The sequence below is a fragment of the Fukomys damarensis genome, unplaced genomic scaffold (assembly GCF_012274545.1).
Source record: "Fukomys damarensis isolate Sample0158 unplaced genomic scaffold, DMR_v1.0_HiC HiC_scaffold_33, whole genome shotgun sequence".
Classification (NCBI taxonomy): Eukaryota; Metazoa; Chordata; class Mammalia; order Rodentia; family Bathyergidae; genus Fukomys; species Fukomys damarensis.
The window spans coordinates 48,205,193-48,220,496 of NW_022900945.1; the positions used below are offsets into that span (position 1 = coordinate 48,205,193).

The following is a 15,304-nucleotide window of genomic DNA, read 5'->3' on the forward strand; positions in this document are numbered from 1 at the left end:
AGGGGACAGGGAGAGCTCCACCTGGCTGCTCCTGCACTGGCTCCTGGACAACCGCAGTAGTTGATTCTCCATAGGCCAAGGACAAGTGTTCTTCAATGTCACTGTCACGGAGGAGTTCCATTCCGGATCCATCAGCATAGATCACAAAAAATCTGACAAAACAAAAATCTAATCAGTCGAACTATTCAATTAAAATGTGTCTTGAACTTGGAATTGAAAAGATATAATATGATTAGTATCATTTTACCTGGGAACATGTTCACCATAGACTTGCATATGATTCTTTTCAAGGTGAACAGATGACAAACTGTCATAGTCCTCGGGTTTTACATGTAAGTCACCTTCTGATTTTTTTTCTGGTAGCACGGTTGATGCACTGCCATCAGCCATGACCTAAAAGACAAGGCACGTAATCAATTAAGGGAACAAATAAAATGCCATATGCTTCCATTTCTGCTGATCCAGAGTGGGAAAGCAGGTAGTCTTTTTGTGTACAAAGAGAATCAGATAGATTTTATTTGCAAATAAAAGATACTTTTCCCTTAATTATGGATTGTACACAGTATTACTAATAAATCACACCCAGAATGTGAAAACAAACTGGAACAGATTGGAAAGAAGGTAATTAGGATGGGGAAGGGATTCAAAATCTTAGCCTATCAGGTAAGTTCAAAGAATAGGGTATTTAAACATGAGAAAAAGGTCATTCATGTGATAATTGTCCTCAAACAATGAAAGGGCGTCACACAGAAGAAATTTGCACTCTGAGATTCTAAAAGCGAAATTAGGACTCTAGGTAGAATACATAGGGAAGTAGATTTAGCATCAGCATGAGAGACAGTCTAGCTGTCAATGCTATCTAGCTCTAGGAGCTTATCTCCAGAAAGTGTGGAGCAGGCTGCCAGCTGCTGACAGGGATGCCTGGGAGGAGGGTCAGTGTCTAAAAAGTTGGTGGGTCCTAACATCCCTGACTTTTCAGTCAGGAGGTGGTTGGCTTTATGTTTCTACTTCTTTGTAAATTGAAATTTGTCAGCGGCACTCATGATGTGAAGAGTCAGTTACTTAGCAAAGCTGGAACAAGGCTTGCCTGCATTCAAAAAAAAAAAAAAATTAGGGACTCTGTGGCATAAATCCCAAGTGGAAAAACAACCCCACAGTCACTAGACAATGAAGCAAATTCCACTTTTGGGTTAGGAATGAGAAAAAAAAAATGCTTAGAACAGGAGTTGGAAAACCTTTTTTGGTTAGCATCCAGAAGTAAATACTTCAGGATTTACAGCAGATTCTCTAATTCTGTGTTGCAACTACTCAGCTCTCCCTTACTAGGCAAAAGAGCCAGAGACAACTAAGTAAATAAAAGAACATCATGGTATCTCTGTGTACTTTACTTAACAAGACTGAGAGTTGAATTTTCCATGATTATTGTTTTGTGTTCCATGAAATCTTCTTCTTTTGCTTTTTTTTTTTTAAACCAAATTAAAATGTACAAAGGAAACAATTTAGGTTTTTGAGCTTTAGGGAACAAGTAGCCAATGCCTGGACTAGAGGTAAAGGAACAGTCACAGTGTTGAAAGTCAGAAGAGAGGGAGCACTGGCAGGGAATAGCTGAACATCTCTTTAGACTTCCTACCTCCCCATCCTCAGTCCTATGAGGTATTTGTCACTATGGACGCTGCCTTGTTCCTCACCTATGCCTTCTACCTTGTATTTGATTTAACTTTAACCAGAGTGCAGATCATCTTTATATCATTCTTTGTGGTAGCACTATTTTTCAGTGTTTCTTTTCTTCTGTCCTAATTATCTATTATGCTTTCACATTTCTATTATCCTACTTTTGGGCTTGCAATCCTCTATGAAAATTGAGGAATTGAGGAAAAGATACTGCCTTCGTGATCACTGGCCCAAAGCATTGGCAGAAAGTGACTAAGTAATCCGCTGGCAATGAAAACCCAAATCGATGTGAAAACCATCTGGTGTGAAGCACGACAGAGAGCTCAAAGCCACGGGCTCTCTTTCCAGGCTGAAGATGCGCTTTACCTGAAAGATGTTTCCCTCGGGATCCAGGACCTCACAGATAACCTCTGATGTGTGCTTCATGATGTACGTGCTGGCTCTCAGCTGCTCACGCCTTTGGAAAGGATGATAGATGTTACTGCTTGACTCGTGGCAATACGTGGCTGAACAATCCCTGTCAATATAGAGGCAACCGGTATTGGGAGGTAGCACCTGGAAGAGAAAAAACAAAGACACAACAAAATTTAAATTTCTGTGCAATTTGAGAGGCTTGGGACATCAATTTAGGAAAAATAATATCCATATCATGAGCTATATTCCTTGATCAAGAGGCAAACTGAGAAGTAAAGTACAGTTTCATTCGTGTCCTCACATTTGTCTGTTCACATTAATCTAGTATCTCCAGTAAATATTTTCCCTGTGCCTTCTTACTGTAGACATTTAATATATTTTAGTGGAGGCAAACATACTTGGCTCTATTTAAAATATTTGGTATCCAGTCTGGTTTTGCACAAGAAACATCTCTAAAAGGGCCAGAAGCTATGGGATTATTCTTAGAAGATTTTGCTTGCTTGTTTATTTGTTTGTGGTACTGGGTATCGAACTCAGCACCTTGCACTTGCCAGGCAGACACAGTGCCACTGAGTTATATCCCCCACCCTCTTAGAAGATTTTATTGTTCCTCATTTCTCTGGTAATGAGTGCAGTCCTTAAATAATAGCTTTTCTAGTGACTACTGCTCAAACAGACCCTTTAAAAATGTAATTCATATATTATAGATTCAGCCTTTAAAAGTATATGATTCAGTAAATTTTCAGGATATGAAAAATTTATGCAACTATTCTTACTCATTCCAGAATATTTTTTTTGTCATCATCCAAAGAAGCACCAGTTTTTTTTAGTCCATGTGAAATTTCCTGTCCCTAATCCCTGGCAGCTACTAATCCACTACCTCTATGGATTTACCTATTCTAGTCATTTCATATAAATGAAAGGCACTATGTGGCTTTTTCCAGTCTTGCTTCTTTCACTTAATGTAATATTTTCAAATTTCACCAATTTCAGCAGGTATCAGTAATTTATTGCATTTTTGGGCTAATATTCCATTCTGTGGCTATTTTATTTTTCCACTTATGAGCTGATACACATTTTATTGATTGATTGATTTTTGAGATAGCATGTAGTTCAGGCTAGACTTGAACTCATTATGTACCACAGGGTGTCCTTGAACTCATAATAACCCTCCTGATTTAGCCTTCTAAGTGCTGGGATTACAGGCAGTCACCATCATCCTCAGCCACATTTTATGTTTTTTAACTAATCAGTCATGCTGAGCAGAAAAGCCCAGTCTGAAATTCAGTGGAGAGAGCAGAATTAAGGAGCCCAAGGAAAACAGAGCCCCCGGAATGTGGGGTGCTAAAATTAGCAGGTTTGGAGTGGAGGAGAGCATTGGATCTCTCCTGGAATCTGCCCAGAGCCAGCTGGTGAAATGATCTGGGGATCTATGTGCATTCTCGGAAGTTCTTTCCCGGAAGTGTGGACGTAGGGCTGAAGCACACCACTGGCATGAGTGTGGATCAATGTTTTAATGTCTACCCTGGACTTCTGCAGGTGGAAGAACATGATTAACTGGCTCCAACATCTAGAAAGCCTCTTAAACTTTCCACTAATACTGCTTTGTTTTTTAAAATTGTTTTTCTACTTTTTGTTTTTTTTTCTACCTGCCCTGTCACATAACCATTTATATATCTCCTCCCTCCCCTCCATCAAAACCTATTTTCTCAATTTTTCCTTTTTGATTTTGCTTTTATTTTATATTAGCCCATTATATTTTCACTTTCTTTTCCTCTATTTTTTTTCTTTTCCTAGCTCTCAGGCCATAAAACATGTTTAAATAAATAGAAAAGAATGAAAATAATCTCTTGCATCCTACCAGCTCATAATGGAATAAAATTAGAAATCAACAGCAAAATTAGCTTCACAAAATTATATTCACATGGAAATTAAATAATACACTTTTGAATACTCAATGGCTCATAGAAGGAATCAGAGGAGAAATTTTAAAAATTTCTAACATCAAATTACAGTAGCAGTACAACATATCAGAATCTCTGGGGCAGAAGGGAAGCAGTGAGTGCCTCATTAGAAAAGTGAAAGTGTTACCAAAATAATGACCTAATGATACATCTCCAGGCTATAGAAAAACAAGAGAAATCCAAATCCAAATCTTCTAGAAGGCCAGAACTTATAAATATCAGACCAAAAATCAACAAAATTGGGACTAAAAAAATAAGTAAAAAGGATCAAGCAATCAAATAGTTGGGTTTTTTGAAAGGATAGGATTGATAAACTCTTAGGCATACTTACCAAAATAGGAAAGACTCTCATGGATGCGATTAGAAATAGAAAAGGCAATCTTACAACAGACACCCTTGAAATTCAGAGAGTTACAAGAAACTATTACGAAACTTATGTTTCAACCATCACAGAACCTGGAAGAAATAAATTTCTAGATACATATTCCACAACAAAACTGGGCCAAGAAGATTTATATATATATATAAACCTAAACAGGCAAATAACAGGCAATGAACCCGAAGCAGTAATGAAGTCTTCTAACTAAGGAAAGCCAAAGGCCCATTAGATTCACAGCTGAATTTCACCAGAACTTCAGCTAAGAGCCAATGCTACTGCTTCTCATACTCTTCATGAAACTGAAAAGAATGAAATGCTGCCAAACTCATGCCATAAAGTCAGCATAACCCAAAATGAGGGTTATACCCTCATAATACCAAAATGAGATGAGGACACAATCCAAAAAGAAAACCACAGGCCAATACATCGGATGAACATAGATGCAAAATTCTGCATAAAATACTTGCAAATAGAATGCTACAAATTTTTAAAAGGACCATACATCATGACCTAATTGGCTTCATCCCAGAGATGGAAGACTTGCACAACATGGATAATCCAATAAATGTAATACACCACATAAATAAAACGAAGAATAAAAATCACATGGTCATCTCAATACAGTAAGTCCCTGACTGAAGAAGTTCCCTTCAGGGAGAAAGCCTGTAAGTTGGATTGACTAGTGAGTCCCACAAAGTGAGTCTTATACAGTACACTTGTGAAAAGTTCACAACTAGAATGCCTTTAAGTTGGGGACTTACTGTAGATATGGAATAACTTGTAACAAAATCCAGCATGTTTTCGTAAGAAAAACCCTGATGAAAATAGGTATAGAAGGATTTTACCTCCAATTCATAAAAGCCATTCACGACAAACCCACAGCCAACAACATAATAAAGGAGGAAGAAATGAAAGTCTGTGTTCACTTTAAAACCAGGAACAAGACAAGGGTGTCCTTCCTCACCACTTTCTTTAATATAATAATTGCAGCATTAGCTGGAGCAATCAAGCAAGAGAAAGAAGACAGAGAAGGAAGGTGTCAAATTACCTCTATACACAGATGATATGATGTTTTATGTAGAAGACTTCCACAAATAAACCCACCAGAAGACTCTTCAAGCAAATAAACAAATTTAGCAAAGTGGCAGTATATGAAATCAATGCACACAAATCAGTGTTTCTGTACACCAATAATGAACCCAGTGAGGAAGCAGTCAGGAAAACGATCTCATTCATGGTAGATCCAAAAAAATCAATCTAGTCAAGGATGTGAAAGATCTCCATAATTAAAATTATAGTAGTCTTAAAAAAAAGATTGAAGAGGATGTTAGAAAATAGAAATATATCACTGTTCCTGGACAGGCAGAATTAATACTGTTAAAATGACCGTATTATCAAAAGCAATCTATACTCAATGAATTTCCTATTAAAATACCAAAACATTATCCATAGAGTTAGAAAAGATGTCCTAAAATTTATGTGGAAGAAACCTAGATTAGACAAAGCAATCCAAAGGAAAAATCCCAAACAACAACAGCAACAACAACAAAACCGATGTGGGAGGTATTAACAAACCCAAATTTTAAATTACATTATGAAGCTACTATAACAAAAACAACATGACATGGGCACAAAAGAAGACACTTTGACCAATGAAATAGAAGACAGAAATAACCCTATGTACTTTTAGCCATCTGATCTTTCACAAATGGTTAAACAACATATATTGGAGAAAAGGGCCTGTTTAATAAATAATTCAGGGAAAACCGCATCCACGTGGAGAATAGTGAAGCAAGATCCCTATCTCTCCTCTTGTACTAAAATAACATAAAAATGCACCAAAGACCTAGATAGTAAAAAGAAACACTGAAACTACTGGAAGATGATAAAGCAGAGACAATATTTGAAGACATAGACATAGACAAACGTTTCTGAACTCTAACAGCCTAAGAAATAACAAGAATCAACAAGTGGGTTTTTCTTCTGTTTTGGTTTTTATCAGTACATGTTTGCAGTATATGATGATTACATTCATCACGGAACACATGGGATTGTGTGAAATTAAAATGCTTCTGTACAGAAAAGGAAATAATCAACAGAGTAGAGACAACATCCTAAATGGGAAAAGCTTTTTGCAAGTTACTCTTCTGATAGAGGCCTAATATATTTCTAGGTTATAAAAGAGCTAAAAAATACTAGACCTTGTAAAACAAAGGGCCCAATTCAAACAGTGGGCAAATGAAATGAACAGACTGTTATCAAAAGAATTACAAATGGCCAATACATATGTGAAAAATGTTTAGTGTCTTTAGCATTAGAGAAATATAAGTTAAAACATCATTCTCTGCTGTTCAAAACTGGATACCATCAAGAACACACACGAGGACAACAACAGTAAAAGCGGATGAGGTTTGGGGGTAAAAGGAACCCTCCATTGTTGGTGGGAATGCAAACTAATGAAACTATTAGAGAAAAAGTAGGAAGACTCCTCAAAAAAACTAAAAAATAGAAATTCCATTTTATCCAGGTATACCTCTTGTGGGTATATTCCCACAAGGAATTGAAGACATCGTACTATAGAGACACACACATACAGTTTATGAAGGTGAAATTCACAACTTAAAAACCGGAAACCAGCCGAGATGCCCAATGACAGATGAATGTACAATGTGGTGTACTTACAGTGGGGTATTATTCAGCCACAGAGAAAGATAATTTGGATCATTTGTAGGGAAATGGTTGGAATTGAGATCATAATAGGAAATATGTCAGACAATAAGATTAATTATTACACGGTTTCCCTTATATGAGAAACCTAAAATAGAAGTAAAGAGCAAAGAATGATGGAGAGATGGTAAATACACTTCTTGTAGGTGGGGAAGAGGAGAGGAGAAGAAGGAGGAAAGTGAAGGCAGGGAGGAGGAGAAGGTGTACAAAATGGATCAAAATATGATAAATATGTGTACCAATTTTCAAAACAGATACTATTATGTATCACAAACGTGCCAATTAAATAAAATGGGGTGTAGAGGGGGGAAGTGTTGCTAGTCAGGTATACACGAATCATATGATCTCAGGACTTCTACCGTATACAGTGCTGAGCATGTTAGAAATCCTCAACGCATGCAGTTTGGTTTGTAATCTTTGTAGATTTTTTTCTTTTCCTTTGGTACTGGGGATCGAAATCCGGTCCTTGCACTTGCGAGGCAGGCGGTGGAACCCCTGAGCTAAATCCCCGGTTTGTAATCTCGACACAAAGTTTTATAAAGCAAGCAGGGCAATATTTTTTGTGGAATAGAAGGTGAAAAGATGATGAATAAGTAAAAGTCTGAGAACTCCTCATTTTCTGATTAGACCTACCTGGTACGTGCCTTGTGGCTTCGCGATGACAGATGTCCCATCCCCAAAGGTGGCACAGCAGCTGCTGTCCTCGCAGTTGGTGATCACAGTGGCATAGTGTGAGCTTTCTATCCGCATGCACTTCACCTGTCTGGTGACCGTGCGAGGAACCTCAGCTACAAGAAATAATGGGTACGCAGATTTCTCGGGATACACATTTTGGAAAATAAGCCCCAGCCTACTGACTTTGCTGCTGTCTCCCTGTTGTCTGGATTCTCCATGGGGAGAACACGACTGGGAAAAGACTGGGGGCTTTGAACTCCACCACGTTGGAGGGTAGCTTATTCTCTGTCAATTCAGAATAATTTTTTGAGAATAAGGTGTCATCTTGATCTACTGTTCTTTTTATTTGCGAAGTTGAAAACATTCAGTTTTTCAGTTTGAAAATTGAAATGCATAGAACATAATGTAACTAGCTACATAATTATCAATCAAAATATATGCTTGTCACTATTTGCCATATTTAACGTTTATAATGTGTGTATAAAAGTTATAGTTTGTCTTTATGCTTAGATTTATTTCCTTTATGTAATCCATTCATATACTTTTATATGAAGATAGCCATTGAGAACAATTTGTAATACTAGTGTGCTTTAATAAATTCAAGTGGTTCTAATAAATTATATATAACACTATGTAATTATAGGTTTATATAATTTTATCTATCATTCTGCATCTGATTTTTCTTTTAATATTGTTTTGAGGCCTCTAGCAATCATAACATATGTGTGATTCATATTTTTTTTGGTATGGGGGATCGAACTCAGGACCTTGTGCTTGCGAGGCAGGCAGCAGAACCACTGAACTAAATTCCTGGCTGTGATTCTTTATAGCCATCATTGGCTCTTCTGTGTCAATATAACATTTGATTTTCCTATTCTGTCATTGATAGGAATATGTGTTTTCTCATTATGTCGCTATCATATTCAGGGTTAAGCTTAGTACTGGTTTCCTTGTGCAGATGGATAAGAGAATCTATACTACCCCAATCCAGGGCTAACATATTGTTTGATACACATAATTTTACAAGGAAGGGCTGGAAAGATGTAGACCAAAGGGTAGGATGCAGGTTAAATAAGCGTGAACATTTACTCATGTGCGACATGAGGCTTCCAATAAGTAATATTGCACTGTACACTGGAAATATTCTAAGTAGATTTGAGGTGTTCTTATCACACATAACCAAAAGTAACTATGTGAGGCAACACACATGGTAATTTGCTTGCTGTAGTAATTATTTCACTATATATGTACCTATGAAAACATGTACATTTTAAATCTATATAAGAAAGAAAAAACAAACTCTGGCATTAAAGAAAAGGTAACCAGGGAAAAAGGTGGCTTTAAAAATACCCTCTAAATTGAGCAGGCTCTGGTTGTGCAGCAGCTGTGGCCTTCTTTTTCTTCTTTACAATACCTTGCTGACAACGAGAGTCACGCTCAAGTTTGAAAGAAGACTTATCCTTGGTTACCAGTTTACACACGTCAGATGTTGTAAAGACCAAAGGGAACAAGTTTAAAAGCTAACATCTAGCATGGCTGAGTCATGATTATTAGTTTTCAGTTGCCACCAGTCTGTATCATAGATCTTTAGAGGTAAAAATTAAAAAAAGACTCTAGTATCCCTCAGTCAGCTAAAGCAGTTATCATTTTTATCTCTGTTGAGGATAAAAGCATAGTAAAAGGCCCTGATGCTCTCCTATGTCATTGCCGCTATTACTCACAAGAGCCAAGATTTGGAAAATGTGGCAAGGCTGTAAAATAAAATATTATTCAGCCTTTAAAAAGAAGGAAATCCTGGGCCAGGGAGGTAGCTCAGTGGTTCCGCTGCCTGCCTCGCAAGTACAAGGTCCCGAGTTTGATCCCCGGTACCAAAAATAAAGAAGGAAGTCCTGTCATTTGTGACAACATAGGTAAAATGAGTGGACATTATATTATGTGAATAATACAGGAGCAGAAAGACAAATACTGCACTTATATGTAAGATTTTAAAAGTTGAACCCATAGAAGAAGTAGAGAGCAGAGTGGAGGTTAGGAGGGGATGCAGGGCCTCAACATAGGGAGATGATGCTCAGGAAATACAAATTTTCAGCTAGATAGGAGGAATAAATCCAAGACATCGGTGGTAGAATAGGATGCCTACAATAAACAATAATACTGTAATTTGAAAATTGCTGAGAGAGTAGATTTTCAATGTTTCACTACAAGAAGTGACACGTGAAATAACACACATGTTAACTTGCTTAACTGAGCAACTACAACATATATATTTACTACAACATATATATTTCAAAACATTATGTTGTATGTGATAAATATGTGTGATTCTTGTCACTTTGTAGTGGACTAGTGGTCAACATGTAACGCCCAGGTGAATTGAATCAGCATGGTCTGGGCATGGAGGATCCGCCTAAAGATTGTTACCAATAGCCATAAAAAGAAAACTAGGAGGGAAGATCTTGGTCTGCTGATTTTCTAGGAGAGGCTTGCTGCAGATGGTTTTCCTGATGCAAACTAGGCTGTTCTCAACAGAGGAGGAGCTCAGGACCTTGCTGTCACTGGGAATGGCTGCTTTCATCAGGGGAGCTCTGATCTTTAGCGTGAACATCACTTCCTGGCTCCAGTGTGGATCCCTTAGTTTGGTGGCACAAATCCTTCATCTCACCAGCATAGATTTTTCTGGCTTCCATCACTGGCCTTTGGGCCTTCCAGTGCAGATCCTCAATAGGACAAGCATGAGACATTGCCGTAGGCTCTAGGCTGCTGGCTGGACTCGGAGAGGACACTGCCTTGGTCTCTAAGCCTTTAGCTGGACTTGTGTGGGAAAGTGCTGGGACCTAGGCCCTCAGTTGAATGTTTTGGGCTTCTAGTGTGTGGCTAATCTCTTGCAGTCCTTTGCATTTGACTCTGGGTAATTATCATAAAATAACCTTATTAGTCATGTCCTGTATTTAATGTATTCCCTCCCCCAATCCTGCTGACGACAGCACACTTAAAAATAAAGTTAATTTGGGCTGGGGAATTAGCTCAGTGGTGCTGCTGTCTGCCTTGCAAGTGCAAGGACCTGAGTTTGATACCTGGTACAAAAAAAAAAAAAAGTTAATTGAAGTATCCAAGACAAACACAAAATAATAATGATAATAATAATGCAAGGTTTTAACAATCTGTGTTTTGCATGTCATGAGTGTTCTTTGGTTTTTTTTGGTTTTGTTTTTTGTTTTGGAACTGGGGATCGAACTTGGGATCTTGTGCTTGCAAGGCAGGAGGCAGAACCATCGAACTAAATCTGGCCCCATGAGTGTTCTTTGGTTGGCTGACTTCATTGTAGTATTATGTTATGTTTATGATTACCAGTCAGTGAGGATTCTACTTATCTTCAGCTACAGAGTTATAAAATATTGTTTTGTTCCTGAAAAGTAAAACTTACTTGTTTCTTGATCATCTGTAGAAATAATATGATCTTCATAAACCTGATAAAAGGTTGTGATTCTGGTACCATCAGCATGATCCACTATCCGAGTGCCATCTTTCTTTTCAACGATGACTACTTTGTCTTCTCGGGTTGTCATAACCTGAACAGATCAAAGTAGAACTTAAGTTCTGGGCTAGGTATTTAATCCCCAGTGGACTTATTTTTATGCCTCATCGAACACAAAGATAACACCATCAAAATCCTGGAGTCTTCTAAGTGAAGGTTTCATTCTCCTTTCAATCACTGTTGAGGCAGGCAGTGTCTCTATTTCATAGAGGAGGAAATTTAGGCTTAGAGAAGTCAAGAAACTTTCTCATGGCCATCCAGGTAACTGCAGGGCCTATTTGTGAATAAAAAGTCATCATGCCCGGATTGACTTAGGTCTGTTTGGGAAAATGCTCACAGGTTCTGTTTCCTTGGAAACTACAGAGTCAAGATAACTGTGGCGTGCTGTCTTTTGTGCTGTGAAAACCCTGTTCTGTGGGACTCCTATGGGTGAGGCAAACTGCCGGTTGAATTGGGCTGCAGGTGCTGGGCCAAGGTCACCAGAAAGGACTAGGAGATAGTCAAGGGACACCCACTGCAGCTTTTCTGTGTTTGGTTGCTCTGAACACATAAATGTTTCTATTTGCCAGGGCTTTGGGAGATGAAGAATTCATGAGGTAGTGGCCTCAGGAATGGGACTGATGCTTAAATAAAAAGAACGCTAAGGGCAGGGATTTAGCTCAGTGGTTCTGCTGTCTGCCTTGCAAGCACAAGGACCTGAGTTTAATCCCCAGTACCAAAAGTGGGGGGCTCTAAATCTGTCTAACAGTTTTGGGAGTAGGCCATTTTCACTATGTTGGTTCTTCTTACCTAAGAGCAAGGGATATCTTTCCATGTTCTGACATCTTCAATCTTCTTTTTAAGAGCACTATAATTTTCAGTATAAAGATCTTTTCTTTCTTTTGTTAGATCGATTCCCAAGTATTTTATTTTTTCATTGCTATTGTGAAAGGTGTTGTTTCCCTAATTTCTCTCTCAGTGAGTTTATTTGTGAACAGCAATGCTATTGAGATTTGAGTGTTGACCTTGTATCCAAATATGCTACTGAATTTGATTATTAAATCTAGAAATCTCTTGGTGGAGGTTTTGGGATCTTCTATGTAGAGTATCATGTCTATCCCAATCAAAATACCATTAGTACACCTCATGGAATTAGAGAAAACATTCCTAAAATTCATTTGGAGCCAGAAGAGACCTAGAGTAGCAAAAACAATTCAGAGTAACAAAAGCAAGGAAGATGGCATCACAATCTCTGTCTTGAAATTATACTACAGAGCTACTGTGATTACAAACAGCATGATACTGACAAAAAAACAAAACAAAACAAAACAAAAAAAAACCCCAAAACCTGAGGATTAGTGGAACAGATTAGAAGATGCAGAAATAGACACTCAGCCATCTTACCTTTGATGAAGGGGCAAAACTCATTCACTGGAAGAAAGAGCCTCTTTAATAAATGGTGTTTGAAAAAACCTACTTTCCATATGCCAAAGACTAAAATTAGATCCATATGTTTCACCATGCACTAAACTAAAACAAAATGGATAATAGACCTAAATATTAAAATAGAAACACTAAAAATGCAGGAAGAGAGAACAGGCAGAGATTTCATGAACCAAATTCAGTTGCATGGGAAATACTACAAAGAATCAACAACTGAGATCTTATCTTATTAAAAAGCTTTTGCACAGCAGAAGAAATCACAAACAACCCACAGAGTGGGAAAAAATTTAACCAGTTGTTCCTCAGACAAAGGACTAATATCTAGAACATATAAAGAATTGAAACAACAAAACAAAACAAAACAATTTTAGATGACATGGAATATTTTGCCGTACCGTTCCATCGACAGGATCTGTGGCTTTAAAGGATAACAGTGGGGTCAAATCTGCTACTTTTTCCAATCCTTTGGTGCCAATCCGATTTCCTTCAGGTGTAGTTGTGAACCAGGTGCCTATGTGAGCCTCCACAGGAGTTACTGTTTGCACTACTTCTGGGGTGACTTCATGGATTTCACTCTTACGAGCCATTAACTGATTTTTGTGACCTCTTGCTGAGGAAGATAAAAAAATCAGACACAATAGTGTAACTATAACTATAGCTATATGTATTCCATCAAGTTTTGATACAGACACTGTCACAGATAGTGCTAAGGGGTATTCATCAGTTGCATTATTTCTCAACAGAAAATATCAGGCTGTATCTCAACTTTGGCAACTGAATCTTGGTGGGATAGTCATCATCCCTCCCCCATGTACACGCACAAACACAACTGACTTTCTGTGGCACACAAGATATTCTGTAAATTTCTGTACTTGTAAGAGTCTTGTTTAAACCACCCTGGAGCTCAGATACTGGGTTCTTCCTTGAGTTTTTAAAGCCTGATTTTTCTTTTCTGCCGGTCTGTGAAACTTTTAAGACTTGTTTCACTTATTGGACTCTAGACTTAACTAGTTTATAAACTCTCGATTTGCCTTATTTTGTCATTTTGTAAATGTTATACATGATACATTTTTTTTCTTTAACTCTGGACCTGCAAAACCTCACCAGCCACTCCTATTGCTGGCCTCTCATTAGGGGAGATGAATTAGTACAGTTAGTTACTACAATGACAAATATATGACTTCAATCTCCACCCTCCCTTCAATCTCCACTGGGCTCAGGAATACAGAATAGAAGATAGTCCCCATGGACCTCTGATACCAATATTCTATTTCCTCTAACAAGGTAGATTTATTCTATATCCACGAATTAACAATGAATAATTGGTAGATAAGATATTCCTGGGTCATCAAGCCCAGTAGTGCAGTAAATTTAGATTTAGACACAAATAGCAAGCAAGGAGAGTAAAGGATGGTTAACTCCAGATTCAGACTATCTAATGTGTAATAGGGCATGAATGATAAGGACTAAGAAGAAGGCCTGATGAGGACTCAACTAATGGAGGGGACAAAAGAGGAAGGCACAGCAAGTTAAGCTTTCCCATTGCTTCAAGATTTAATTCCGCCCTATTTACACTTCCAGAGCATTGTCAGTGAATGAAAATGCGGTCACTTTCGGGACAGATAGAGAGAAAATCCCCTGGGAATGGTAGGAAATACTTTAGATATCGTCTTCAAAATTCTCCCCTTTCCTGGTCTCCTTCTGCTTTATTGTTTTCTTCTTAGTTTTCTTATCAAAAGGGGTGAACTACTGAAAAGTAATTCTGGCATGAGGGATGTAAGAAAGAGATGGGATGGGAAACAGAATAGTGTGGGTAGATAGTCACTGATAATCAGTGCAGCCAGAGTCTGAATTTCAAGCAAATTTTTACTGAGCGAAGATAGAGAAGCAGGCACTCATTCAGTAAAGTGCACCTTTGCATCATGGGAAAGATCTTGGCCTTTTTCCTATAGTGATGCTTAGTGATTAAAGAATTTTAATAGGGGTACTGATATGAGCAGAAGGTTAGTTAGATTTTTTGGGCACGAATATGGAGAACTAGTACTAATGAAAGCACAGTTAGGAGGTTTCAAAAGAACAGGTTAAAGATTGTAGTAAGGATAAGTAAGTCCAATTTTTGTACCAAAGTGGATTAGAGAACAAGTTTGGATATGGAATAAGGTGAGAGAATACAAAGCAGGCATCACCTGCAGATTGTGAAATCTTAATGAATGACTGTCTTTAGTTATTAAGTATGCGTATCAATAAAGTGAAAAGAAACTGGTCAAAGATGAGATGAAAAGTGGGAAGAATGAAACAGGTGTGGATGGGGTTCGATTTTCAGCACTATCACATCCTAGATACCAGCAATTCCACTGAAAACCATTGGAAACATCTATGTAACCGAGCCTCTATGAACTCTTAACCACACATCAGGACAAAGTGGGTGAAAGTGGGGGCTGAGGAGGTAAGGATAGCACTGAAGAGGGGGTCTGCCATGTGGTCTTTGTCAAATTGAGTGACTTTGAGTACATGTTT

General features: G+C 38.0%; 1 protein-coding gene across 3 annotated transcripts in view; it reads right to left on the reverse strand.

Annotated features, from left to right (window-relative positions):
* The window catches only part of Spag17 (sperm associated antigen 17), a 195,771-nt gene that overhangs the window by 47,999 nt on the left and 132,468 nt on the right, over positions 1-15,304 (reverse strand). For all 3 annotated transcript variants that reach the window (XM_033758259.1, XM_010631186.2, XM_010631185.3), the window contains 6 exons: positions 13,183-13,397; positions 11,255-11,399; positions 7,789-7,943; positions 2,038-2,226; positions 248-393; positions 22-152 (listed from right to left, as the gene is read on the reverse strand). In XM_033758259.1, the coding sequence (XP_033614150.1) occupies positions 22-152; positions 248-393; positions 2,038-2,226; positions 7,789-7,943; positions 11,255-11,399; positions 13,183-13,397 (981 nt within the window). The remainder of the gene's footprint in view (positions 1-21; positions 153-247; positions 394-2,037; positions 2,227-7,788; positions 7,944-11,254; positions 11,400-13,182; positions 13,398-15,304) is intronic.